This window comes from Delphinus delphis, chromosome 2 (genome assembly GCF_949987515.2).
Source record: "Delphinus delphis chromosome 2, mDelDel1.2, whole genome shotgun sequence".
Lineage (NCBI taxonomy): Eukaryota > Metazoa > Chordata > Mammalia > Artiodactyla > Delphinidae > Delphinus > Delphinus delphis.
This window is the reverse complement of record NC_082684.1, coordinates 3,452,921-3,480,878: the sequence shown is the minus strand read 5'-3', so window position 1 is coordinate 3,480,878 and position 27,958 is coordinate 3,452,921. Positions and strand designations below refer to the sequence as shown.

At 49.4% G+C, this 27,958-nt stretch overlaps 1 protein-coding gene and 1 non-coding gene across 5 annotated transcripts in view; both read left to right on the top strand.

Moving 5' to 3' along the window:
• TECPR2 (tectonin beta-propeller repeat containing 2) overlaps positions 1-27,958 on the top strand; it is a 95,257-nt gene that overhangs the window by 49,534 nt on the left and 17,765 nt on the right. For 2 of the 4 annotated variants that reach the window (XR_011246353.1, XM_060003891.1), the window contains exons 12-17: positions 760-940; positions 2,136-2,277; positions 5,704-5,944; positions 6,619-6,708; positions 8,271-8,504; positions 16,880-17,028. Coding sequence is in view for 3 of the 4 variants with exons in the window: in XM_060003891.1 (XP_059859874.1) it covers positions 760-940; positions 2,136-2,277; positions 5,704-5,944; positions 6,619-6,708; positions 8,271-8,504; positions 16,880-17,028 (1,037 nt within the window). In the remaining variant the exon portion in view is untranslated. Of the gene's footprint in view, positions 1-759; positions 941-2,135; positions 2,278-5,703; positions 5,945-6,618; positions 6,709-8,270; positions 8,505-16,879; positions 17,029-17,318; positions 20,660-27,958 lie in introns of those variants that run through there. The other 2 variants (XM_069540407.1, XM_069540406.1) reach the window with 2 other exon arrangements.
• Positions 3,223-3,357, top strand: LOC132421362 (small nucleolar RNA SNORA70). Its single transcript, XR_009518625.1, has one exon. It is a non-coding gene; the product is annotated as a small nucleolar RNA SNORA70 (small nucleolar RNA).

The following is a 27,958-nucleotide window of genomic DNA, read 5'->3' as shown; positions in this document are numbered from 1 at the left end:
CAGCCCAAGGGCTGTGATACCGTAGGGTGCTGTTGTGATCGGGCAGGGAGCATGCTGAGTTCCGAGCCCTGACCGCAGGCTGAGGCTGCGGAATAATATGGGGCTTTAGGTAACAGCTGTTGTGCCAGCTCCCTTACGAGTGGCCTTGAAGCTCATTAGACAGAGATTGCAAAGAGGCGGGGGAAGAGCCCTGGATGGGGAGTCGGGGACCCTGAGCTCTGGCCCTCACCTTCCATCTAAGAATTTCGGGGTTTTCATTTTAGTAGTGGAAACACCGCGTACCATGTACAAAGCAGGCGGAGGGGAACCACCCTGTTGGAGGTGCTCTGCAGAGGTTGCCTGGAGCCCTCAGATCCCTGTGGGTCCAGTGGCAGCTGAGGCTCCGAGGGGCGTGGCCACAGAAGACGTCCCTTGGTACTGGCTCATCTGGGCCTGGACCCTCCTGGCTCCGGAGCTGGCTGCTCTCCTGCACTGGGCTTTCACGTTCTTTCGGAACATTTTTAGCTACTTTGGGACACCAGAGGATTCGGAATTGTTATTCCTCCAGTTTTCAAAGAGCATCTGAAAACAGTTCAGATGGATATTATATTTAAGTACAATCTAACTATTTTATGTTGACTAGACCTTGAAAAGAGAAAGTACTTATTATGAAAGGATATAGCAAAATACCAAAAAAGAAAAATAAGCAAACAGAATGAAAATGAGGTGTGAAGTCCTGACTGTGTGTCTTTGGGGGCTTCCTGTCCTTCTCCCCGGCAGGTCTCAGCGTGGATCGCCCCTGTGCCAGAGCCGTAAAGGTTGACTGTCCATACCCACTGTCCCAGGTCGCAGCCCGAAACAGCGTGGTGTGGGCGCTGACGGAGCAGAGGGTACTGCTGTACCGGGAGGGTGTGAGCAGCTTCTGTCCCGAAGGGGAGCGCTGGAAATGTGACATCGTCAGGTATCGGGGGAGGAGCAGACACATTTTCAGCGTCCTGTCTGTCCCACTGTCTGTTCTTTGTCAACTTGACTCTTCTTAAGGGACCCATGTGAGCCTCTCCTGGGCAGAGCTGGTTCCCTGAAGGTTTCCACGGTCGTGGTGGTCTCTGGGATTGCCAGAGCCAGTTTCAGCAGCCTGACCTTGAAGACACTCTGTGCCTCCTTCTGACTGGCAGACTGGGCATTGGGTCAGAGCTCAGTTTTAAAAATGTTACTGCCCTCATGTGTAATCTCAAGCCCCACACGGTCACGAGTCTCTCGTGATGGTCTTTCTAGAGAACTGCCCATTGTCAGATAGTTTCTGTTTAGAGTCTCAGATGACTTAAGGCCAAATATTTTTCTTTATTATCCTCCTAGTCAGTTGAAGTTAATCTCTGAATTGCAATTTATTTGGTTACTTTCTACCCGTCAAAATTTTAATTAAAGAGTTACTGTCAGATCATTTTGCTGGTGTGAAATTATCAGTAGTCTTTAGAAAAATTAGATTAGGATATTCTGTGTTTGAATTGAGCAACCCAGTAAATTTGAGTGAGCACCTGTTGTGAGCACTGAGTGAACGTGACCCTGCCCAGCCCTCGAAGAGCTCCCCATCTGGGGCAACCAATGCCAGTTAGTGTAGATGGTCCCGAGCTGGAGAGGGACGAGCAGCACCGAGGACGCCTCGGCTCCCCCTGCAGAGGTCAGGTAGGCACCGTGCAGAGTGGACCCGCAGCTCAGCCTCGAAGCTGGTGGGGACGTCACCGGCTGGGTGGGAGGAGGGCGTTGCCCGCAGAGTGGGCAGCGTCTGCCAGGCTGCAGCTGCCCAACACAGCCTGGCACGCTGCGGAGTTTCTGTTCGCTTAATTGGTGAAGGCAGGGGTGGGGAGATGGGCCACTCGGGGCCTGAAATCCCTCATGAGCCTGCTCTCTTCTTCCCTGGGTTAGTTTCCCTTAAGAGCTCCCCCTACCGTCCTGGGCCTTCAGGAATTCTTCAGACGCCCCCTCGCTTCGGAACAGTATATATCGCACAGTCGTTTAACTCGAAACTCAAGCTTCCTTCCTCGGAACTTGTCTCTTGTCCCACACCGAGCCCCCCAGGACGCTTGATGCCGGCATCCTAGGCACGCTGGGGGCCATGAATGCGGGTGCTGACTCCACGCTCTCTTCCTCGTTTCCAGTGAAAGGCAGGCTTTGGAACCTGTCTGTATCACTCTTGGGGACCAACAGACCCTGTGGGCCTTGGACGTCCGAGGACACCTGTGGTTCAGAACTGGCGTCGTTTCCAAGAAGCCCCAAGGGGATGACGACCACTGGTGGCAAGTAGGTGTTGAGCTCTCGGGCCACGTGCCTGGGTGCCTCCCTGAGTCGGGGGCTCTGTTCTCCCTCTTACAGCCCCTCTCTTTTCCCTAAAGAGATTGGGGGCTTGGAGTAAATAAACGGTGTTCGCTTTTACTATTGGATGAGTTAGACTTTGCTGTATTTGAGCACACTAGAACTATCAGGGCACAACAAGGCTCTACTGTATTCAATATCCTATGATGAACCATAATGGAAAAGAATATTAAAAGAGAAAGAATGTATACGTATGTATACCTGAATCACTTTGCTGTACAGCAGTAACTAACACAGCATTGTAAATCAACTATACTTCAATGTAAAAAAAAGGAATTATCAGGAATTTCATCACAGGACATAACTTGTGAAGCTCTTTTTGCTTAAATATGTAGGCTTTGTTTATTTATTTTTTAATTTTGGTGTTATTTAGAAATTTGTCATTATATGCCAAATAAATCCATTGATAGCCATTTGAAGACCTAGATAATAATAATGATTAATTCTGGAGGAATGTACTAAGAAGAAGAGAGATTAGACAATAGATGTGAAAAACCCAACCCACAATTAAAATTCACTATCTCTGCTTGTACAAAAGCCCTCGTAAGTAAATGGTATTTCAACGAAGAAAGGGGAATTTTCCTACATGCCCCCAGAAAAGTAAACACTTTGAGAAATAGTAAGGTAGGGGCTTCCCTGGTGGCACAGTGGTTAAGAATCCACCTGCCAATACAGGGGACATGGGTTCGAGCCCTGGTCCGGGAAGATCCCACATGCCGCCGAACAGCTAAGCCCATGCGCCACAACTACTGAGCCTGCGCTCTAGAGCCTGCAACCCACAACTGCTGAAGCCCGCATGCCTAGAGCCCGTGTTCCACAACAAGAGAAGCCACTGCAGTGAGAAGCCCGCACACCGCAACCAAGAGTAGCCCTTTGCAGCCAGTTAAGCCGCCTGTGCTCTTTTCCCCATGGGGGCCCGGTGCACAGTGGCTGCAAACAGCAGCCTCCTTGGTAGTGTGTGCGGCCTGTTGCCTGTGTGGGCTGCCCTAAGGGACCCTGGAGACAGCCCTTTCCAGTGGACATTCATGACTGGCGTGCTATCCCCAATCCAGGCTCCAGACAGGTATGCATGGTGCCTTTGGAAAGCCCCAGGTCACAGTGGCCAGGGTCCACATTGGCCAGGTCATAATGTCCATCCGCACCAAGCTGCAGAACAAGGAGCATGTGATTGAGGCCCTCCACAGGGCCAAGTTCAAGTTCCCTGGCCGCCAGAAGATCCACATCTCCAAGAAGTGGGGATTTACTAAGTTTAATGCAGATTAATTTGAAAACATGGTGGCAGAAAAGTGGCTCATCCCATATGGCTGTGGGGTCAAGTACATCCCTAATCGTGGCCCCCTGGACAAATGGCGGGCCCTGCACTCGTGAGAGGCTTGGCGCTGCCCCCTCCCTACCCATGCCCACCAATAAACCCTACTTTCTTTGTCAAAAAAAAAAGAATAGCCCTGCTCGCCGCAACTAGAGAAAGCCCGCGCGCAGCAACGAAGACCCAGTGCAGCCGAAAATAAATAAATAAAATAAACAAAAAGAAATTAAAAGAAAGAAGTAGTAAGGTATAATCAAGCTAACTTTTGCCCTTTTGGTACCATTCAGTGTAAACGTAGCGCCCGTGGTTCCCCAGCGTGGCAGGTAAGGCTGTGCTGGCATCGGCGGCTGTGGGGTACACAGCAGCTCTCGAGTGTTCTGTCTCCATTGATTGGTTCAGGTGTTATTGTCGCCTTAGACTTGCCTCATCGAGGGCAGGTCTTCCAGTGGCCGCTCTCAGGTCTTTCACATGAGGATGTGGAAAAGTAAGTTGTGTTTGCTCTTTGATGAGTATGTGTGTATATACACAGTCTCTAATTTAATATGCCAGGTACTATTTGAAAAGTTATACAATTGATTCAAAAGTATCCTCCCTCTATTTGTAACCGTATTATATGGTTTTATACACACACACACACACACACACACACACTCAAGTGTAGCGTATGTACTAAATTCTGTCTTTAAGTAACCTAAAGAAAACTAGTTATCATTTTATCATAATATTTAGAACATTGTCTTCAGAGAAATTTGACAGAATCATCTCTGAGGTGTTTGGAAACAGAGTTATTTTATTTACTGTAAGATTGATTTCTCTGTAGTGCTAGAGCCAGCATTATGTTTGGCTGTTAAACCTTCCTTTTCTTTCTGTTAATTTGCATCCTGCTTATCTGCCAATGCTGGGTGCTGGGACTGAGCCTGTCACAGACTTTCTGTGTGGCCTGGCATCATACACCCCGAGGAAGGGCAGAGCTCCTGGACCATCACACGGCAGCGTGGCACTGGTCCCCAGGTACCTGCCCAGCGTCCTGTGGGCTCTGATGGAGTCCACCTAGCCAGGCTGGCACGTGCTCTGCTCTTCAAGAGAAGCGGGGCCGCGGGCTCCGCAGCAGGGCCGCGGGGTTGACGTGCTGACACCGTTTGCTTAAGCCTCAGTGCAGGCAGAAGCTCACAGTCAGTGCGAGCCCTTTCACAGAAAAGAAGGGCCGCATCGCACATGCACTACAGTGCTGGGTTTTATGATAGTTTCCTTTCTGTGTGTTTTGTTTATTATATGTTAAGTTCCCTATCCTAGGTGGTGTCACTTTCACTCAGCACTTCGCTGTGCGTGACCTGGGAGTGTGGCCTGCACGGGCTGTCCTAGGCGGAGGGCGGTGACGTTCTCTGTAACCCAACCGGCAGGGCAGAAGTGCGTGGAGAGTCCCGCAGAGTCAGAGCTTTCTAACAGCCGGAGCTGGCGGCAAGGGAGAGGCTTCCTCAGAGGGCGGCACCCTGGAGAAAGACCTCTTGCGGGAACGTGAGAGAAGCGTGTCTCGAGTCTGAGCCCAGGTGCACTCTGCACGTCCAGGACAGCTCCTGTCTGTGCTGTCCTTCTGGCCTGATTAGTAACAGGCCCAGTTAGGGCATGAATTGCTTCTTTTTAAACCCGTATTATGATCCTAAGTATTGTACACTTGTCCATTAGAAATTCCTAAATTTTAAAAACAAAATAATCGTTTCTCACTGATTAGAATAAAAGACTTATAGGGTGCGAGGGGGTGATAATCATAAAAATAATACATGCTCTTTGTAACAGGTCCATGTGATAGAAAAGTGTATAAAATAAAAGGTGAACATTTTCTTACATCCCTCTGAGTCCACCCCTCGGAAGTAATCACAGTCAGCAGTGGGGGGTGCCCTGCCACACTCCTCTCCAGTCCTCACACAAATGTGCACGTGGGTATCTGGGTGTTTGACGGGTGGGGTCGGGCCCTTACCTCTCAGGCAGGGAGCATACAGAAGGCGCTTGTAGCTGCGCTGAGACAGGGTGTCTGCCCGTCTCCCCTGCAGGCGAGCATCACAGACTATGTGGTGTTTGACCAGTGCAGCTTGTTCCAGACCATAATCCACGCCACACACTCGGTGGCCACAGCAGCCCAGGTGCCTGTGGAGAAGGTGGCGGATAAACTGCGCATGGCGTTGTGGTCTCAGCAGCTCCAGTGCCAGCCGAGCCTCCTAGGGGTCAACAGCAGCGGCGTCTGGATCTCCTCGGGCAAGAATGAAATCCACGTCTCTAGAGGAAGCCTCATCGGTGGGTGAATCACTTCATTTCCACGCCGGCTTGATAGGCAGCTCCTCTTAGAGGCAGCATTTAAGGAAAAGCCTTATGAGCTCAAGTGGAAAAGATAATTTAGTGCCAGTGGTATGAAGTGTCTGGAATGGAGGCATTCCCTCTGCTTTCTATCAGTTCCCTCCTTTTAGTCTGTCATTCCTACGACTTGGATACCAGTGTCTGGATGGTGTGCGATCAGTTTCCATTAGGAACCGATTAGGCTACAAGAAGAGCACATGGAGCTCATTTTTATGTTAATAATTTCCAGCTAAATGAAAAAATCCTCCCATTCCTAAAGAGCCTAGTAGAAAAAATGACCACACTGTTGAAAATGCAAGGCTCTGGCCAGATCTGTAAACGTAGGTGTAAATCCACATTTACCCACTGGGGCTTCATCTCTGTGAGTGAGCCCTGCTTTGTGAGTTTTCTCCAGCTCTTCTCCCCCTGCGTGGCCTCCCCCGACCCTGGGCTAGATGGTGCTCTGCTTGTCGGGCTGGCTCTTGCAGTGCTGGCTTGGGTCTCCTACTTTGAGGACAGTCTAGAACCAACTGTAAGGGGTTTTGAAGACCAGTTGGTCTAGAACTAAAGTTCTGAAGCATGTATGGTTTTTCTTTCTTCTTTCTTTAACGTACTCTTCCCATTATTCTTTCTAGGCACTTACTGGAATAATGTTGTTCCCCGGGGGACAGCTTCTGCCACAAAGTGGGCCTTTGTGTTGGCTTCCACTGCTCCCACAAAGGAAGGTTGGTTGGGGAGTGCAGTGCACAGGTTGGCAGCTGAACAGTTAAAACTGTGGTCTGCCGTGGCCTAGTTGGGGCGGGAGCATGGCCGTGGGGCCCTCAGGGACTGGATGCGGTGGTGTCACAGGCCAGCAGCCCTCGTTGGCTGAGCTGAGGGCCCCCGAAGCTGGATAGGCCTGCCCAGGAGAGAAGGGTCTGGTGTGGTGATCTGAGTGGGTCTGGAGGCGAGCTGTCCTTCCGAAGGAGGGGAGTGTACAGTGTGACCTCTGAGGCCAGCAGCTGCTGACTTCAGTGACATGTCTCAGGGCCATAGCACAGGGCCAGTAGGCACCAGGCTTCTCTGGGTGCCTGGCCATTTCCCCTGTGAATTCTGTCACCTCCTCACAGGCTGGTTTACAGCCTCTGGCTGGCCTAAGTCCCACTGTCATGCCCCTGGTAGGGCAGACCTCCCAAAGCCCTGACCACAGCTCGGGGTTTGGAGCCAGGAGAGGCAGTGCAGCTACCCCAGGAGATGAGAGCTGGGGCAGTCAGGCGGCCCCAGCGGAGGCCGAAGCCGCCTCCCAGGATCACGCTGAGAGTCAGATGAGAAGATGTCGGGGGTCTCTGCAGTTGGTGAGTTCGAGCTCGTAGTCCCACTAGGATGTGCAGAACTTGGTCAGTACAATACAATGCTTCCTCCCCAGATCGTTCTGACCGCAGTTGTGCAATAAGTAAGCTCTGCAAACCATAGGTTCTTTCCCAAGCTTGGCACAAATCATTCGGCAGCAAAACCTGACCTGAGCTGATGGGAGGCTCCTTATTGCCTCCATCTGTCCTGCTGACTGCGACTGTGACGTGTTTTGTTGCAGGAACGTTGCTGCACTTCTTGCGGGGGCAGGTGGGGGGCGGGTATTGCCTGGCTCCCAGGCTGTTTCGTAAACGTATGGCATACCCATTACCGTATGTTTTCAAGGTCCAGGGTAATTTTGAATTCCAGACCATAACTGGTCCCAAGTTTTCGATATACTTTAGATAATATATTCTGACTGAGGTTTTAATTTCCCCAAGTGTGGTTTGCATTTTAAAGTGAATTAAACCTGAAGGACTCTAAAAACGGGGGAGAGAATGAAAGCATGCAATTTTGAGGTGAGGATGGGAGGAAAAGGCTTTCCAGCTTTCTGGGCCTTTTCCAGCAGCCTCCACCCCGCCAGACCTCCCCTCATCCTGCCCCCAGGACAGGGGAGGGTCCTCGGTGCTGTCCTTCTGAGGCATTGCTGACCTTGCTCCCTCTAGGACACTAGTTAACACACCAAGTTGAACGCTTCCCAGTCCATTATACAACGTCCAAGGTCCGGGCCTCTGAGGCAACGTTGTGGGCCTCCTAAGGTCTCGTTAGCCCAGCTTCCTTTCATTTCTTTAAATGTGTCGGACTTGTTTCCTACGAACTGGCTGGTCCCGGTGTGTCCCCCTGAGTCCTGGCTGCTCCTTCCCCGAGGTGGGGAGTGAGGGTGGGAGCTGGGCAGCCAGCCTCTGAAGGCAAAGGCTGCCCCGAGAGGCTCGCCGGTGACGCCATGCCCTCTCCGCAGGAAGCTCCCTGTGGCTCTGCCAGAGCAGCAAGGACCTGTGCCGCGTCAGCGCCCAGCACGCCCAGTCACGCCCGTCCACCGTGCAGCTGCCCCCCGACGCCGAGATGAGGGCCTACGCCGCCTGCCAAGACGCCCTGTGGGCCCTGGACAGCCTCGGCCAGGTGTTCATCCGGACGCTGTCTGCGAGCTGCCCCACGGGCATGCACTGGACGAGGCTGGACCTCTCGCAGCTAGGTATGCCCACCCCCGCCGCCGGGCCCTGCCTTCCGGCCTCATCAGGAGGGGTGTCTCACCTGCTTCCCGGGGCCCTGTGTCCAACCCTCGTGAATTCTTGTAGGCTGCTTGGTCGGTTGCTGGATTTCAGGAGGTCGACTAGCCGCTCTTGCAGGGTAATGGGCCTCTTCAGAATCCTGTGAGGAGCTTTTCTTCCCACGCTTTACACGTCACAGGGTTTTCGGAACCCAGGAGGAGCGTGAACTCAGAGAAGGCTGCTGTAAGACACGCTCGAGATGATGCTGTGGATGCAGCTGCCTCTGCTGGTCTGTCTGAATGTGGCAGTTGCTTTGTGCCCTTTCCGACGCAGGGTCCGCGGCCCGCAGCCTGGAGAGGGCCCAGTTCTCCCTCTGCTGGAGGGGTGTGTGCCGCCTCCCGCTGCCGCCCTTCCCTGAGTCTCCCCTACAGGGCTGCAGGGCAGCCAAGCAGCATGAGGCCATTTATAAATAATTCATTCCTGTTCCAAGGAATACGATGATGGAATGAGCCCACGCCCTTAGGTTATCCTCTGGGCAGATGGGCAGGTGTGGCTGTCAGAAGGTTCAGGCTGCGCCAGGCAGCTCCGGAGTCCATGCGAGCCTTAGGAATACTTCCATGCCCAGCAGTTTCCCGTTCTGGTGAACTGATAACCAGTGTTTTGTTTGTTAGGTGGTAGAATTGAATTTTACAAGCAGTTAACATTTGAGAATTCAACCACATGTACTCGTTTGGAAAAAAAAGGACAAAGAAGGCAGAAGGGAAGGGAGGACGCCTTGTCCACCTCCCGCCCTGGCAGCCCCCGGCTGCGTCTCCAGCTGACGGCCTCTCACCATCCCATGACGTGCAGAGGTATCGTCATTCTTTTGTCCCACAAGGCCCCCAAATACAACCCAGCTTAGCTAAAGAAGCAGGTTGGTTCTCCACTAAAGAAGTAAGCTTTGTTCCAAAGCTAGGAATTTTCCAGGGTCATTTTGATCATGCTTTTGGCCTCACTCGCACCGTGTTTTGAACCTAATCCCAGCCCCAAGGCCGGTCACAGTCCAGCTTCTGAGAGTGCCTGCCAGCCGCCATCGTCAACGGTGATGGACCAGAGAGGCTGCAGCTGGCCATGGCTCTGCCTGCCAGTGCGGGGCCGTCTTCCCGCCTGCCCCGGGGAGCCTTTCCTTGGTTCAGAGATCCTGTGGGCCTGAGCCATCCTCCTTTGGCCCCCAAGCAGAGCAGTTTGGGAGTTTCTGGAGGTAAAAAGGCCAGGGCGAGGTTGGTGTCCTCCTTGCTACAGGATCCTGGGAGCGCTGGGGGCCCTGCCCTTGCCCCCTCTGGGGCAGAAGCAGAGCTCTGCCCGGTACCACCGCCCAGAGGAGGCCTCTGTGCTGCAGCACGTGCCGAGAGAACGGCCTCGAGCACGGCTTGGCCTCCGGGCTCCGGCGCACAGCTCACGCCTCCCTTCCGTCCAGTCCAGTCCTGGCGCGCTGGTGCGCTAGCCAGAGTGTTACAGGCCTCTGAGGCGGCTGGCTGGGTTTCCCTGGGGTCGGTGGCCGTTCTTTCAAGGGGAGTGACTGGGCTTCGGTGGGATTGAGTCTCCCTTTCAGAGTGGGAGGGGCCAGGCAGGGCCACCCTGAGTCCAGGTTGTGCTTTGGCTTCCCCTGCGTGCTGGGGGCAGGGCTGCAGGAGCCGAGAACGGCAGGCTTTCACAGAGCTGCCCTGCCTCTTGCCTGCAGAATCGTCCGCAGTCCAGCCAGGCCTGGAGTGGCTCACACAGACCGCAGGTGAGGTGGTTGGGCCCTCACCACCTCACTGGGGCTCCCGGCAGAGGCAGGGCGGCAGCGGGAGCAGTGCTAGCCAGGTTACCTTGAAACATCAGTCCTCACCTTTCTGATGGTAACGGCAATCCCCGCCCCAGAGAGGTGATGCAAGTAAGCATCATGTGCAAACGGAACCTGTCTCAGGCAGGTGTGACGGCCTGAAAGCTGCCCAGCTCCTCAAGCTGCTGGGGGAGGGGTGGTGCTCGCTCGGGTCTGGCGCCGTGCATGACGGGGGCCGAGTCCAGGAAGCTCTGCCTCGCTTAGTCTTTTTCCTGCCCTGAGCTCTGGATTTTGTTTATCCGGGTTACTGGCCGTTGCTGAGAGGATGGATAAAGACTTCTTTTACGATATTCTGAACGTCCTGGGAGAACGAAGCAAGTCCAGAGTTGGTAGGCCGGGGAGGCGTGCAGGGAACAGCAGGAGGGGTGCTGGCCTTCCACGTGCCAGGGTGGGGGGGCGGCGGAAGGCAGGTCAGGGCCACCAGCTACTCTGTTGTTTGGCTCTTTCCAGGGATGGTCTGTGTAGCCTGTGGGACAAACCGGTGAATCAAGGTTTCTTAAAAAAGTATTATTTATATTAGGGGATGCAGATTTTGAGTTCAGGTGTGTGCTCCCTGCCAGTGTCCATGGCAGGCTGTCATCTGGCAGCACTCACTGGGGAGTAGTGAACAGAGTGTAGTAACGCAGGTAACGTTAATGCTGCCTTGCTTACTTGCCTGGGGTTACCTGGGGTGCTGCATTGTTCTTTTAAAAGTTGGCCATGGTGGTGCTCACAGCAGTGAAAGGAAGCACAGCCTTTTCAAGACTGTGGTTCTACATGTGAGGGTTCTGTGCAGTAGCAAACTTCTCTTTCCCAGATGCACTTTTTTTTTTTGGAAGTATAGTTGACATACAATATTATATTAGCTTCAGGTGTACAATATAGTGATTTGATATTTTTATAGATTACACACCATACAAAGTTATTATTATTGTTTATATTCCCTGTGCTGTATGTTACATCTTTGTAATTAATTTGCTTTTTATTTTATTTTATTTAAATTAAAAAAAAATTTTATAAATCTATTTATTCATTTTTGGCTGCGTTGGGTCTTCGTTGCTGTGCGCGGGCTCTCTCTAGTTGCGACGAGCAGGGGCTACTCTTCATTGCGGTGTGTGGGCTTCTCATTGCGGTGGCTTCTCTTGTTGCGAAGCATGAGCTCTAGGCGCGCAGGCTTCAGTAGTTGTGGCGTGTGGGCTTCAGTAGTTGTGGCACACGGGCTCAGTAGTTGTGGCTTGCGAGCTCTAGAGCACAGGCTCAGTAGTTGTGGCACACAGGCTTAGTTGCTCCGCAGCATGTGGGATCTTCCTGGACTGGGGCTCGAATCCATGGCCCCTGCATTGGCAGGTGGGTTCTTAACCACTGCGCCACCAGGGAAGTCCTTATTTGCTTTTTAAATGGTAGTTTGTATCCCTTAATCCCCTTCATCTGTTTTGCCCCTCCCCCCCTTCCTACTCCCCTCTGGTAACCACTAGTTTGTTTTCTGAATCTGTGAGTCTATTTCTGTTTTGTTGTATTTGTTCATTTATTTTGGTTTTTTAGATTCCACATATAAGTGAAACATACAGTATTTGTCTTTCTCTGTCTGACATTTCACTAGGTGTAACACTCTTCAGATCAATCCACATTGTTGCAGATGGCAGGATTTCATTCTTTTTTAAGGCTGAGTAATATTCCATTGTGTGTGTGTGTACACACACACACACATACACCCCACATCTTCTTTATCCATTCATTTGTTGATGGACACTTGTGTTTCTTGCATACCTTGCCTGTTGTAAATAATGCTGCAGTGAACAGCATGCTGGGGGGCATGTATCTTTCCAAATTAGTGTTTTCGTTTTTTTCAGATGAATACCCAAGAGTGGAATTGCTGGATCAGATGATAGTCCTATTTTTAATTTTTTGAGGAACCTCCATAATGTTTTCCGTAGTGGCTGTACCAGTTTACATTCCTACCAGCAGGGTTCCCTTTCCTCCACATTCTTGTCAACACTTGTTATTTGTTGTCTTTTTAAATCTTTTTTTTTTTTGGCTGCACCAGGTTTTAGTTGCAGCATGCAGGATCTTTGTTGCCACGTGTGGGACCTTCGTTGTGGCATGCAGGATCTTTAGTTGGTGCAATGCTTGTGGGATCTAGTTCCCTGACCAGGATCGAACCTGGGCCCCCAGCATTGGGAGCTCGGAGTCTTAGCCACTGGACCACCAGGGAAGTCCCTTGTTGTCTTTTTGATGATGGACACGGGGCTCGAACCTGTGTCCCCTGCATTGGCAGGTGGATTCTTAAGCACTGCACCACCAGGGAAGCCCTACGTTCTTCTTTTAAATATTCTTTTCCATTACGGTTTATCACAGGATATTGAATATAGTTCTCTGTGCTATCCAGTAGGACCTTGTTGTCCATCCAGTCTATATATAATAGTTTACATCTGCTAGCCCAACCTCCCACTCCATCCATCTGTTCTCTACGTCCGTGATTCTGTTTCTATTTCATAGATAGGTTCATTTGTGTCATATTTTAGATTCCACGTATAAGTGATATCATATGGTATTTGTCTTTCTCTTTCTAACTTCACTTAGTATGATCATCTCTAGTTGCATCCATGTTGCTGCAGATGGCATTATTTTGTCTTTTTATGGCTGGGTAGTGTTCCATTATATACATGTACCACGTCTTCTTTATCCATTCATCTGTCGATGGACGTTTAGGTTGTTTCCATGTCTTGGCTATTGTGAATAGTGCTGCTGTGAACATAGAGGTGCATGTGTCTTTTTGAATTATAATTTTGTCCAGATATATGCCCAGAAGTGGGATTGCTGGATCATATGAGCTCTATTTTTAGTTTTCTGAGGAACCTCCATACTGTTCTCCATAGTGGCTGCACCAACTTACATTCCCACCGGCAGTGTAGGAGGGTTCCCTTTTCTCTACATCCTTTCCAGTATTTGTTATTTGTGGGGTTTTTTTGTAGATTTTTAAAAATCATGGCCATTCTGACTGGTGGGAGGTGGTATCTCATTGTAGTTTTGATTTCCATTTCTTAGATTAAGAGAATTCTTCAATTAAATGTCTAGCTACTGAACCCAGTTATAGAGACTGAATATGGAATTTTATGATTTATGACCATCCCAGTTTTTGGAAGAAAATTTGTGTCATTTAGCAGATACTTAATATGCTCATAACGTTTGATTTCCCAGTACGCATAAATATGCATATGTCAGGCATTGGAATGTTTAGCAAACTAATGCAATTTGTAATTGAATACATCCGGTCACAGCATTTAATGAAGAAATGCTCAGTGTCGGTTCGTGCCTTTAGATAACAAATAGGCTTATATAGTAATTTATGCAGAGAAGTGTCTTATAAATAGTAAAACACCAAATAAATGCCACTTTTTGTCTAAAATATATGTTTAAAAAGTAATCCTAAAGGGAAAATGTCTCATCTGTTGAATAAAGTAATTAAAACTTTTCTTTTTAATGGGAGGGAAGAACAAAATAGGGGGAAGACAGGAAAATCGCAGTATGTCTGTGTTAGTCAGACTAATACTGTTACAGTAACGAGTCCCAAATACCAGCCATGTAACACAGTGAAGGTTGCTTTCTGCTCCCGCGAAGTTGACTCTCGACCTGTCAGTCTTTCGATGGTTGTGGTAGTGGTTCCCAGGTAGTGGCTTACTGACCCCCTGCGGTGCTCTGTGGCTCTGCCCCTCTGGTCACTGTGGCAGGAGACAGCCGAAAGGCAAGGCCCTCTTGCCAGCTCTTTTATGGTTCAGTTCAGAAGTGACAGATCCCTTCTGCCCACAGCCCATCGTCCAGAACCAGTGATAGGGCCCCGCTTAACTCCAAGGGACACTGACGAGCCAGGGGGTGCTGGGGGGGCCAGTGTTCTCTGCCACCTGCCCTGACCTCATACACCTGCACCCAGGCAGCCTGGGAGACCCTCTGTGAAGTAGGAGACTACGGAAAAGCCCTCGATTAAACGTTTTCTTCTTTGACCTGTCTCTTCAATTCAGAATAAGATGATTTATACACTGAAGTGTATATTCTAGCAACCTTTTATGTTTGTTTTAAAAGAACGCTTGCCTTGTAATATGAACTCCGTGTTTCACTGGTGGTGGTGTTATTCGCTGCTAATTCTGAGATGCTGACCCAGTGTGTTTTTGTCACCATGTAACTCTCTTCACGTGAGCAGCTACCACCTGTAGTTCCTGTTAGGGCAGGTTGACGACTCCAACATAACATTATTTTTAATTAGCATTTTAAAATTAGAATTTGTTTCTCAGCCGTTTCTGGAATTTACTGCTGAAAGTCCTTTATTTGGATCGCTACAAATCTTTTCATGGGTAATGTTAGAGCTCTAGGATGTCTATTTTAACTCCCCGGTAAGACATTCTATAAAAAATTTTAAAAATACAGCTAATTTCAGTATAAGAGAAATCATCATCTTCAGGAAATGTACAAAGGGATACTAAGAATTTTTCCAGTAGTAGTGGGTTGATACTTTTAAGCTAAACACATGTGACGAGATTTCCCCATAGCAGGATCCGCGCCTGTACGTTTTGGTGTAGACACATGGGCTGTCATCTGATACCGGTGACAACTGTGTGAGGTGGCCAAGAGCAGCACTGCCAGTGAATGTAGCCGCACCGCCTTTTTCCCCTGCTTTACAGTCAAAATGAGTCATCCTCTAACTTAGTCATCAGAAGACAAACCGTTCACCTTGAAAAAACAGGCAAAAGACTTGACAGATGCTTCACAAAAGAAGGTATACAGATGCCCCCCATAAGCACATTAAAAGATTCTCAGCATCACTAGTTACCAGGGAAATGCAAATAAAACCATGATGCCACTTTACACCTGCTAGAATGGCTGACAGAGGTGCCAGAAGTGGATGCTCGTGAGGGTGTGAGCCACCAGCACACACCGCTGGTGGGCGTGTAAAATGGGAAGGCTGGTGGTCTCTTTCCACGTTAAACAGATATCTGCCTATAGCCCAGAGCTCCACTCTTAGGTGTTATTCAAGAAAAACAACACATGTTCACAAAAAAAAGTCTTCTGCAGGAATGATGATAGTGGCTTTACTCCTAATAGCAAAAAGTGGAAATGGCCCAAATGCCCATCAGCAGGATACACCAGTAACTGTGGCGTTTACATGCAGTGGACTCATACTCAGCAGTAAAAAGGAGTGACTGGATGAATGTCATGAACAGAACATCACGCTGAGTGAAAGAAGCCAGGCCCAGGGAGTGCATACCTGTGATTCTGTTTCTACAGTCATCTAGACCAGACTGAACAGATACATGGCGATAGAAGTCAGAAGAGTGGCTGCCTTGGGGCAGAGGGGCAGAACTTTCTTGAGGAAGGGGCTTGAGGGAACTTTCTGGGGCAATGAAAACATTCCATAACTTGATAAGCCATGGGTTGCCCAGGCATGTTCATCTGTCAAAAGCGAGGGAACTGACCGTGTAAGATCTGTGTGTTCACGGGATGTGGGGCCCTGGAGGTCAGAGGTGGCTGGCGGGGAGGGTCAGGCAGGCCTGGGTTCAAGCCGCGGCCTGCCCTTTGCCTCCCGGCTTCTCCACGTTCTTTTCCGGGGTCTGCGTCCTGACGGCCCCACACATGAGCTGGGGCGGCAAGAGCCGTGCATCACTGTCGCGCAGGTCAGTAACTATGGGCTGTTGCTCTTTCTGCCAGATAAACTACTAATCAAGTTTCTCTTTGAAAACTCCTCCCATTTCCTTTCCTCTTAAAATTGGTTTAATAAACAAGGAGAAATGTAAAAAGAAAAATGAAGATCCTGGGAGGCTTAGTTAATTTTAATTCTAATTAGGATCAAGATTACCTGAAAGAGGGACTTCCCAGGTGGTCCAGGGGTAAAGAATCCGCCTGCCACTGCAGGGGACACGGGTTTGATCCCTGGTTGGGGAACTAAGATCTCACATGCCGCGGGGCAACTAAGCCCGCGTGCCACAACTATTGATCTCTCGCGCCTCAGCGAGAGACCCTGCGTGCCCTGGAGCCTGCACGCCACAGCCAAAGAGAAAACCCACACGCTGCAACTAGAGAGAAGCCCACGCACCACAATGAAGATACCGCGTGTTGCCACTAAGATCCTACGCAGCCAAAAAAAAAAAGATTACCTAAAAGATGAATTCCCTTGCCCCAAATCCAGAATTTGCTGGTAATAGTCACATATCTGATGAAGCTAATGACGGGGCCCATACTGAGATATTAATTGCCGGGCTTGGTGGCTCAGGGCACTGTCCGGATGGCATCTTGATTATTTTGCCCGTGGTGTGCAAGGGCTGCTCTGTGGCGCGGGGCAGGTGCCGGGGCAGCCAGAGGCGTTGGTGACTCCCGTGCACTGTAATGTTCTCAAGCAACAGAGTTCACCTGCAAAGGCAGCATCATCTCTTTCTTTGAAGTATAAAATCAAAGTTCATAGATTAAATGAAACGTGAGTCATCTTACAAGAGTAATTAACGTGTGTACTTTTTCTCTATTTGTCTATAGGAGCTGTAAAACTGATGAGCCTGGCATGTGGAAATCAGCACGTCTGGGCCTGTGATTCCAGGGGTGGAGTTTACTTCCGCGTGGGTACCCAGCCTCTGAATCCCAGTCTGATGCTTCCAGCCTGGATAACGATTGAACCGCCTGTCCAGGTAAGCAAAAGTTAACTGATACCAACTTGCTCGTCAGTAAGCTGCTCGGGTGCTGGTGTTGGGGAGAGGACCGTGCCTGCTAGGGTGGCCTCCCAGCAACTGGGGGAGGAGGGGCGTGTCAGGGAGCCTGGGGACTAAGGTGTGCCCCAGGTCAACACACGCTCATTCACTGGCATCCCACACCCGGAATTTGATATTTGTGAAGTTTAGGGCTGAACAGATTAACAATTATCTGAGCCAATGCTGCTTTTTTTTCTTTCTCAAAGTGTTTCGTTTCTAACTTTTTACAGAATGAACATTATTTTTGAAAACATCAAACAATATCCAAAAGTATAGAGAAGAAAGTAAAAGTCATTTTAAAACCTTGTCATAGAGATAATGTATTATTATTTTATTATTTTGTGAGTGCCTTTCCTGGTTTGTTGAAGAAATTCTCCTCGTGCGCCCCATCCCCTCCCCCGACCCCGGCCATATTTCAGTTTACCATGTATCCTAAATGTTTTTCCTTTTCTTTTGACTGTTCCACCACTCGAATCAGAAGCGGGAGTGTGATTTTAGTGTACTATTTAGTTACCCTTAAATACCTGATGGGCCTGGTTGCTATGTTAAATATATTTCTGCTAAAATTTATAAATGGGGGGCTGTGATTTAGTGAGAGTTATTTGCTCTAACTGTTGCTAGTCCCCACTTTGTGACTTTGTTGGGGAAAAAAATGAAGTTACCATATGCAGAGGTGGCAGTGTGGCAGGAGTGGTTAGTCCTTGAACAAAAAGTGCTCAGCGGGGACAAGAAGAAAATCAGGTGTTTGGGTGAATGCCTGTGTTCATGACTGTCTACATTTTGGGCATCTGAACCCTCAGGGATGGGGCAGCTGAGGTCAAGGTGCAGGGCTGGTCATGAGGACCACCAGTCCTGCCCACGGGACACGGGGCCTGTGCTGGGAGACCCTACAGTTGGGCAGGAGTCCGGTCCCGAGTTCTTTGAGGTCATCGGTCAGCGCTCATGGCCACGGGGAGGCTGGCTGCACGTGGATCCTCCTCCTCACAGGGTCCCGCGAAGAGCGAGTAGAATCGCGTCTGTGAGTTAGAAAGCGCCGTGCAGACGCCCGCTCCGCATTCGTCTGCACACGGCGGTGCGCTGACAGCCACAGTCAGGCGACGGGGGGCAGGCGTTGTCGCGGGCACTGTGGGCTCTGCTGGTGCGCAGCGAGGGTGAAGGCAAGCCGACCTCTAGCTGGTTTCATTGCTGATGTGAAGCCCCCTCAGACGAGGCGCCCTCTTGTTGCCTGCTCCTGTGGTATGGCGCTGTCAGCCTCGGGCGGCTTTATGTTATTTCTTAAAGAGTTGTAATTCACCATTTTACAGCAATACAACTCAGTGGTTTTTAGTGTATTCGAAAAGTTGTGCAACCATCACTGCTATCCAATTCTAGAACTTCTTCACCACCCCGAAAAGAAGCCCCCTACCCATTGGTAGACACTCCCTTTTCTTCCGGAACCCCTGTCTCCTCAGCCCCTGGCAGCCACTAATCTACTTTGTGTTTCTGTGCACTTGCCTATTCTGGATTTTCCTTTTTCATATAAATGGAATCATATACTATGTGGCCTTTTCATCTGCCATCTTTCACTTGGCTTCATGTTTTCAAAGTTCATCCGTGTTGTAACGTGTGTCAGTACTTTATTCCTTTTTATGACTCAATAATATTCCATTGCATGCATAGACCACATTTTGCTTATCCACTCATCAGTTGATTGACATTTGGGTTGTTCCTACTTTTTGGCTACTATGAATAATGCTGCTGTGAACATTCGTGTACAAGACTATGTGGACATGCGTTTTCAATTCTGCTGGGTGTATAACTTTAAGTGGAATTGTGGGGTCATATGGTGATCGTATGTTTAACTTCTTAAGGAACCGCCAGACACTGTTTGCCACAGTGGCTGCACCTTTCTACATTCTACCAGCAATGTATGAGGATTCCAATTTCTCTACATCCTCACTGCAAAATTTCTCTTGCCCAGTTTTTAAATTCTAGCCACCTTAATAGTTGTAAAATAGTATCTCATTGTGGGCTTCTTTTAAAAAACAGGGTAAAAAAGTTTATTGAAACAGGAAAAATTAATTTTTGTGTGGGTTACTGAATGTTCTGATTTATATTAGAACAGACCTGTAGAGAAAGGAAAGCTGATCTGATCCAACTTGGCACTTTTTGTTATAATTCATTTGGTTTTTATGGTTTGTTTGTTTTTTTAAGATTTTTTTGATGTGGACCATTTTTGAAGTCTTTATTGAATTTGTTACAATACTGCTTCTGTTTTATGTTTTGGTTTTTTGGCCACAGGGGATGTGGGATCTTAGGTCCCTGACCAGGGCTCGAACCCGCGTCCCCTGCATTGGAAGGAGGATTCTTAACCATTGGACCGCCAGGGAAGTCCCTCAATAGGGTTTTAAAAAATTTAGATATAATTGACGTATGGCACTGTATTAGTTTCACATGTACAACATAATGATTCAGTATTTGTATATCTTGCAAAATAATCACCACAATAAGTCTAGTAAACATCTGTCATGATACGTAGTTACGAATTTTTTTTTTCTTGTGATGAGAACTTTGACGATCTACTCTCTTAGCAGCTTTCAAATATGCAATACAGTATTAACTATAGTCACCATACTGTACATTACATCCCCATGTCCTTGTGATTTTGATTTGCATTTCCCTAATGACTAATGAGCATCTTTTCATGTGCTTATTGGTCATTTGTATATCTTATTTGGAGAACTAAAATATTCACATACTTTGCTCATTTTGTAATTGGATTGTCTTTTTATTATTGAGTTGTAAGACTTCTTTATATATTCTGGATACTAGACCCTTTTAAGAATTATGATTTACAAATGTTTTCTCCCATTCTCTGGATTGTCTTTTCACTTTCTTTATGGTGTCCTTTGATGCACAAAAGTTTCTTATTTTGATGAAGTCCATTTTATCTATGTTTTCCTTTAGTTGTTTATGCTTTTGGTGTCACATCAAGGACTGCATGAAACTGCGAATTCCTCTTCCTTTCAACATTTAGATTCTAGAATAACCTCTAGGAAGCAAAGCTAAAACTGGGGGAAGAAAGCTTTACTTGCAGTACTCTATTGACTGTGGTGATCTACAGCTTTGCCCAGGAAAATGGCCAAAATAGAACAAATTCACATGAAAGGGCCTCAAAGCTGTGCTTTGAATAAAGTAGTGATTGCTAAATAGGCTGTTAAACATTAACTATTTCAGGTAGTTCCACTAAATGAGACCACATTTTCTTATTCAGTAGCTTCAGTGCGCTGTAGAAGAAATGCACTTGGCCGTGGAATTTGTAGATAGAGAGTTGGTTCCTGTAGGGACAAAAAACAGGCCTTACATTTGCACAGGCCCTTTGCTGCACTCTTCCAAGCCCTGCTGAGGACCAAGGCCTGGGCCAGCCACTGTCTGCTGGAGCTGCGATGGAACGCTGTGTCCAGGCAGCGTGTCACATGCTCGGTGGCCTCACACTCAGTGTTTTAGGACAAAGCCTACCTTTAAATTGAATTTCAAATTAACCTTAAAGTTGCAGAGGGTCCTGAGAAGACTAGTTCAGTGGCGGGGTGAGAGTGGGGTGGGTTGAGGCCTTATTAAAAGATTTAGAAAGGGGCTTCCCTGGTGGCGCAGTGGTTAAGAATCCGCCTGCCAATGCAGGGGACACGGGTTCGAGCCCTGGTCCGGGAAGATCCCACATGACGCGGAGCAACTAAGCCCGTGTGTCACAACTACTGAGCCTGTGCTCTAGAACCCGCCAGCCACAACTGCTGAGCCCGTGTGCCACAACTACTGAAGCCTGCACGCCTAGAGCCCGTGCTCTGCAACAAGGGAAGCCACCGCAATGGGAAGCCCACGCACCACAACAAAGAGTAGCTCCTGCTAGCCGCAACTAGAGAAAGCCCATGTGAAGCAACGAAGACCCGACGCAGCCAAAAGTAAATAAATTTATTTTAAAAAAAAGATTTAGAAAATCAAGACAGTTTGGTTGAATTCAAGTATCAGAATGTAAATGGGGTTTCCATGTTTTGATCATAATCGACTTCTTTTTTTTAAAATTTATTTATTAATTGTTTTTGGCTGCTTCAGGTCTTCGTCGCTATGCACGGGCTTTCTCTAGTTGCGGCGAGTGGGGGGCTACTCTTCGTTGCAGTGCGCAGGTTTCTCATTGCGGTGGCTTCTCTTGTTGAGGAGCGCGGGCTTCAGTAGTTGTGGCGCATGGGCTTAGTTGCTCCGCGGCATGTGGGATCTTCCTGGACCAGGGCTCGAACCCGTGTCTGCTGTATTGGCAGGTGGATTCTTCACCACTGCGCCGCCAGGGAAGTCCTCGACCTCTTTCTAGTTTGTTTTATTTCTTCTTGGGCATGCACATCCTGGTCTACAGGTAGGATGTGTGCAGCTGAAGCGGTAACAGATGCTAAAGGGCACAGAGAAGTGAAGTCACAGGGATCTTCTGAAATTAGCAGCGGTTTCTCAATTTCTGTGTCCCTTTCTCTTCTCTGGTAAAACATCCCTCCTGTAGGAGTTTTGGGGTGAAGTTTTAACAAAGTACTCAAAACGAATGACTCAGTTTTCAGACTTGCCAACATTTGGAAGGATTTGGAGAAAATATTTATAGTTATGTTTAGCATCTTTTCTTTGGAGTTTGCTGCTTCAGTGGGAGAATTTTCTGTCCATAGTAGAGGTGTGTGTAAAGCGAGCACAGTTGATGCTGTGATTCGCTGCACTGGGGGCACTGTATGCCCGAGGGGAAGAGGATCGTCCAGCTAGCCCCACCCGCACTGGTCCCACCTCTTCCTTCAGAGGACCCTCTCTGCCCTCCCTCTGCCCCCTCCGCCTCCAGAGCAGCCCCTGCTCTTCCCTAGCCCGCCCAGTGTCCTGGCCTCCCCTATGGGAGCCTCCAGCTGACTCTTCCTGTGTGGACTGGCCCATCTGGTCTCCGTGGTCGTTTACTCTGCCTGGATTATAGCTTTTCCTGGAAAAGAGAGAAACTAGGAAAATTAAGACTAATATGACTGGTAAGTGGCCAAACGAACACTTAAAAACTTACTTTAAACTCAGCTGCTTTGGGTATTTTTAGCTATATGAACAGAAAAACCCCAAAATAAATATGCAAACATGGTAACAGGTAATCCCATGAGAATGCCGTGCTCGCAGATGCTGCCAGCGGGCACAGAACTTGATGCTGCTTTACACGTCCAGATCTTTAGAGAAGTTCACAGCTAGCGTCAGGAAGGCTTGCGTTGGAGAGGCGTTAGGGTTAGAGCAGTCCCCCACCCCTGCTGGGCCTTCCACTGACTTGTCTCGGGGCACCGGGAGCGCACAGGGCGCAGGGAGAGTGGCTCTCACTCTCTGCTCCCGTCCAGGGCGGCTCTGGGCAACACTGGATGCTGCTCATACTTCCTCCGCAGCTGGCATAGGTCACAAACACAGGGGATGGGGATGGCAGAAGGAGCGGGGCACCCACACCCCAAAGCCCAGCTCTGCAGGTCCAACCAGCTGCCTGCTTCTAAGAATTTTGGGGTGTTCTGAAGACTCGTGTTCCCTCCTGACATAAAAGTACAAGACCTTGGGGGTAATTAAACCAGATTCCTCTCACTGCATTTGGGGCACCATGGGTTAAATCCCTCCTCACATCCCAGTGAGCGATACCACACGGAGACACGACACGGCATCCTGGGACAGGGAGCTCAGAGCTCCGCGTGCCAAACATGAGACACAGTTGCATCTGACAGTACCGCTTTTTTAATAAGAGAAAGAGAGCAGCGTTGCTAGTTACGTGCTTCGTGTGTAGGAGGTCCCTGCTCCTGAGGATGTTGCCAGGGGTTCATGCTGAGGCCCAAGTTGAGTTCTGCAGGATGCGTGCAGCATGGGCAGCGACATCCCCTGAACTATGCTTCCCAGAGGAGGTTTTTCTTCCCATGGAGAATAAAAATCTCAGTTACCAAGTATGTCTGATGATTCTGTTTTTGTTTAAAAAAAAATAAAATTATGTGCGGGACTTCCGTGGTGGTCCAATGGTTAAGAATCTGCCTTCCAGTGCAGGGGACGTGGGTTTGATCCCTGGTCAGGGAACTAAGATCCCACATGCCGTGGGGCAACTGGGCCTGTGTGCCACAACTATGGAGCCTGCAGGCCACAACTAGAGAGCCCGTGTGCTGCAACTACAGAGCCCACGTGCTCTGGATCCTGCATGCTGCAACAAAGAGCCTACGCTCCACAACAGAAGATCCCATGTGCCGCAAGTAAGACCCAACACAGCCAAAAATAAGTAAATAAATATTTTTTAAAAATTGTGTGTACATTGAAAAAAATCTATAAAGATATACAGCAAAATGATAGCAGTGGTTATAGCTGTGTGGTGCTGTTGTGCCTGATTGCTTTTCTTCCTTTAATTCACTTCTATTTTGTGAATATCTTGCAATGAACTTACATTACTTATGGAGTAAGTTCATAACTGAATAATCTAATAAGAATCAGTCTTGGGAAATAATCAGAAATGTTCCCAAAGCTCTTTGTTTTGATGCTGTTTATGACAGTGGAAGCTTGACTGTGTGCAGTGCAGACAGCGAGGCTGCATAGGGCAGTAAGGCAGGGGTGGCACCCGCCCTTGTGAAGAGTCTGCTTAGCAGATTATTACAATGACAGTTATTATAATAATTACGGATGGGGGCTTCCCTGGCGGTCCAGGGGTTAAGACTTGGTGCTTTCATTGCCGAGGGCCCGGATTCAGTCCCTGGTTGGGGAGCTACAATCCTGCAAGCCACGCAGAGCAGCCAAAAAATAAATAAAATGCTTGGGCAGGGCATTATAACAGTTGTTATGGCTTTATCCTTTATGTTCTAGAAGCTGGGGAAAGATTGCACACGGTAGGTAGAAAAATGGGAGCCGTAAAAAAGACCCAAATCAAACTTTCAGGGATAAAAATTGTAAAATCCCTGAGATGCAAATCCCTGGGTGATCAGCGGCAGTGTAGACATCGCAGGAGAAAAGATTGGTGAGCTCGAAGACACAGTGATTAAAAGCTTCCAAACTGAAACAGAGAGAAAAGAGACTGGAAACAAAATGCAGGGCATGAGTGAGCACAGGACAGCTTCACGTGGCCTAATAGAAGTATAGTCAGAGTTCCAAAGGAGAAGAGAGAGGGGGAGGTGACAGGAAAAATACTTGAGGAAATATGGCTGAAAATAACCCGAACTTGATGAGATTATTATGTTGAGTGAAGAAGTCAGGTGGAAAAATAATACATATTATAATGATTAATTTACATGACATTTAGAGAATGCTGACTCATCTGTAGTTCCAGAGAGCAGTGGTTGCTTGGGGACCTGTGAGGGCAGCAGGATTGGAAGGGGTTATGAAGGAGGGGTGCGGGGTGGTGTCAGCAGTGTAGGCATATGGCAACAGGGATCAAATTGTACCCCTTTTTACCTTTTTGGCTGTGCCACGCGGTTTATAGGATCTTAGTTCCCCAACCAGGGATTGAACCCAGGTCCCAGCAGTGAAAATGCGGAGTCCTAACCACTGGACCGCCAGGGAGTTCCCACAAACCATACGCTTTAAATGTGTGCGTTTTATTATATGTGAGTCACACCCCTGCAGAGCTGTTTAAAATGTATCAGACAGTAAAAAATTGTAAAGGAATGCGAGAGTGCGCGGGGCTGTGCTGGGCGCTGCCGGGGAGCAGGGGTGAGGGAGGCCGCCCCTGGAGGGAGATGAAAGCTCGGTGACCAAAGGCAGAGGGGGCAGTAGGTCAGGGGAGCAGCCAGGAAGGAGACCCAGGTCACCAAGGGTTGCCAGCTCTGGCTCCTGTGGACGATGTAGTCCTTGAACTGGGCCTGGCAGACCCAGTGGGCACTTCCAGTGACCAGCAGATAATTCATTTGGCCCAGTGTTTCTGAGTAGGGAAAAGTGCTGCTCCGTGGTGCTTTGGGCAGGACAGTTCGTTGTTGGGGTCCATTCTTGGGGACCATCCTCAGCCTGGTGAGACATCAGTTTCTTGTGCCTCTCGGCTCTAAATCCTAGTCGTACCCAGCAAGACCCTCTGGGAGGGTAGGATGCAGGAAGGGCATCGTGTGACAGGAGACTCAAGAGGTCCTCGGGCTCAGGTTCTGGGGGAGTTGGCCCTTGGCCTGGAGAGTTTGCCGTTGACCCCAGGGGCAGTGGGTGTCCCCGACGGCTGGGACCCGACAGGCTCTAGGCGAGGAAGGCCTGCAGTGAGCCGTGAAACTCTTCGGCCTGGCTCCCTGAATCCAGAGTGCACATCTGTGAGACACAGGGCTGGGGTGGCAGGTGAGTGGGGACCCTGACGCCGAATGTTTGGGGCACAGGAAGCCAGTGTGTGTTGGGGTCCAGGCCTTCTCTCGGTGACGAGACTGGCTGCCCTCGTTGTGCCTGCCAGCTCTGTTGCTGATGCATCAGGTCTCGCTGACATGGCGGGAGGGTGTGGCGGCATTTCCCCCTCAGCAGCAGGGGACACAGCGGCCCCTGGGGCTCTGCCAGCCAGGACCTTCAGTGTCAGAGTCTGCTATTTGAAGTCAAAAGAACCTGAACTGGGCTTCCCTGGTGGCGCAGTGGTTGAGAGTCCGCCTGCTGATGCAGGGGACGCGGGTTCGTGCCCCGGTCCGGGAGGATCCCACATGCCGCGGAGCGGCTGGACCCGTGAGCCATGGCCGCTGGGCCTGCGCGTCCAGAGCCTGTGCTCCGCAACAGGAGAGGCCACAACAACAGTGAGAGGCCTGCGTACCGCAAAAAAAAAAAAAAGAACCTGAACTAAAAGTTATTTTTTTCCATATGAGACCAAATGACCTTGGGCACATTGTCCAAACTCACTGGCCCTTCATCTCCTGACCAGTAAAGTGAAGAATCACATCCACCTGGGGACCGGCTGAGGTACTTGCTGAGAATGTCCAGGCCGGGGTCCCTCCCCTGGAGATCAGCTCAGCGGGATGGGGCTCAGGCATCTTGGTTGGTTGGTTCTTATTTTTATCAGAGTCACACACGTAACTATACAGGCTACACGTCAGCTGGTTCTACAGGTGTGCTACAGGAAACGCGTCTACCCGCCCGTCATCCCCCGTCTAGAGAACTCCTTTCTTTTGGCGTCATCTCCCTGAGTAACTTCATAGGGAGCTGCGTCTCTGTCCTTCTAGCTCTAGAGGTTTTCGGTTGACTCCTGCTGGAAGGGAAGGGTGCCTGTCCCCCCAGCCATGCGCCCGTCTCCCTGCTTCCATCCTCGGGAGCTGCGGTGCTGTGATGGGGCGCACACCCTTCAGAGCTGAGCCGGGCAGTAAACTGCACTCCGTTTGCTTGTCCACACGACTCTCTGTTTTCCCTGGGCTCGATCGTAGTCTTTTTTCCCATCTGGTTTTCTGTGTTTTACACATTCAACCCCAGGCTCTCCCTGCCAGCTGTGTCCGTTTCCCTTCCGTACACTTGGGCGTGTGGGCTCCATCCCATTCTTGGAGTCATCTGTCCTGGATGCTCTGGCCGGCCCTCTGGCCTGATCACTCTGTCCTCCTGGGCCCCCTTTGCCTTGCTCGTGCTTTGGATCCCTTCTCTCCTGGATCCTGTGTCTTCCTCTTTCTGTCTCTTTTTTTTGGTGGAGTTTATCCTCCGGTCGGTTCCTGAGAAGGGTCTGTAGAGGTAACTTTTGGACGCGTTGTGTGTCTGAAAGTCTTTGCCCACGTTTATCCGTGACCTTGTATGAGTATAGCAGTCTAGGTTGGAAATAGACTTCCTTTAGAATTTTAAGGTCTTCTTCCGTCATCTCCTGGTGTCCAGTATTGCTGTTGAGAAGTTTGAAGCCATTCTGATACCTGATCCTTGATATTTGACCTGCTTTTTCTCTCTGGAAGTTTGTAAGATCTGTTTGTTCCCAGCGTTCTGAGAGCAGAGAGTGATATGTGCCTGGGGGAGCCTGTTTTATCCTTCGTGCCAGGAGCCCTTTCAGCCTGGAGCTCACGGTGTTTGTTCTGGGATGTGTCCTGTTCCCATGCTGGCAGTCACCTTCTGGCCTCTGCCCCTTCCATTTCTGTGTCCTCTTTCTGGGCGTCCTGCTTTCGTACTGTGGACTTCCTAAAGTGGCCTCTACTTTTCTTACCTTTTCTCTATTTTCTTTATGTTTTTATCTTTCTTCTTTATCCTGCAACCCCTCTATTGGGTTATTTCTATAAAAATATACACACACACACATACATACACACACACACACAAACATACACTTTTTTTTTTTTTTGGACCACACTGTGAGGCTTGTGGGATCTTAGTTCCCTGACCAGGGTTGAACCCAGGCCCTCGGGAGTAAGAGCATGGAGTCCTAATCACTGGACCGCCAGGGAATTCCTCTGTGATTATATTTTAAATTTCTGAACACTCCTTTTGCTGTTTCACAGTGGTCGAGTCTTCTCTTGCCCTCAAGGACGTTTTTGAAGTTTCTTCCCATGCGTGGTCTCCGTGTCCCTTGAGTTGCCTGCTTTCTGTCTCTCCGCTGTCTTCTCCACGCAGGGGCTTTCTGTAGACGTCGGTGACCTTGGTGTAAGCGGGGGGCCCACAAGCCTGGCTGGGGCCCCTGAGCGTGCATGAGACGTGCTGGCTGCGGTCTCTGCGCGGCGATCGGGCTGTGTGGTTTGCTGGGGGGGGGGGGGGGGGGTCCCTGCTCTCAGCTGCTGAGTCCTTTCCTGCTCATTCTCCACTTTCCAGCCTCCAAAATTGTGTGGCAGTTTTCTCCTCTTGTCATTATCCTTGTGAGATCTGAACTTAAACAACAACAAAAAAACCTCTTCCACTCTCGCTGTAGTGTTGTTTCTTTCAGAAGGGACTGCAAGGATAGATGCGTGTGTTCCTTCTGTTATGATTGCCCAGGAGGCTGTGG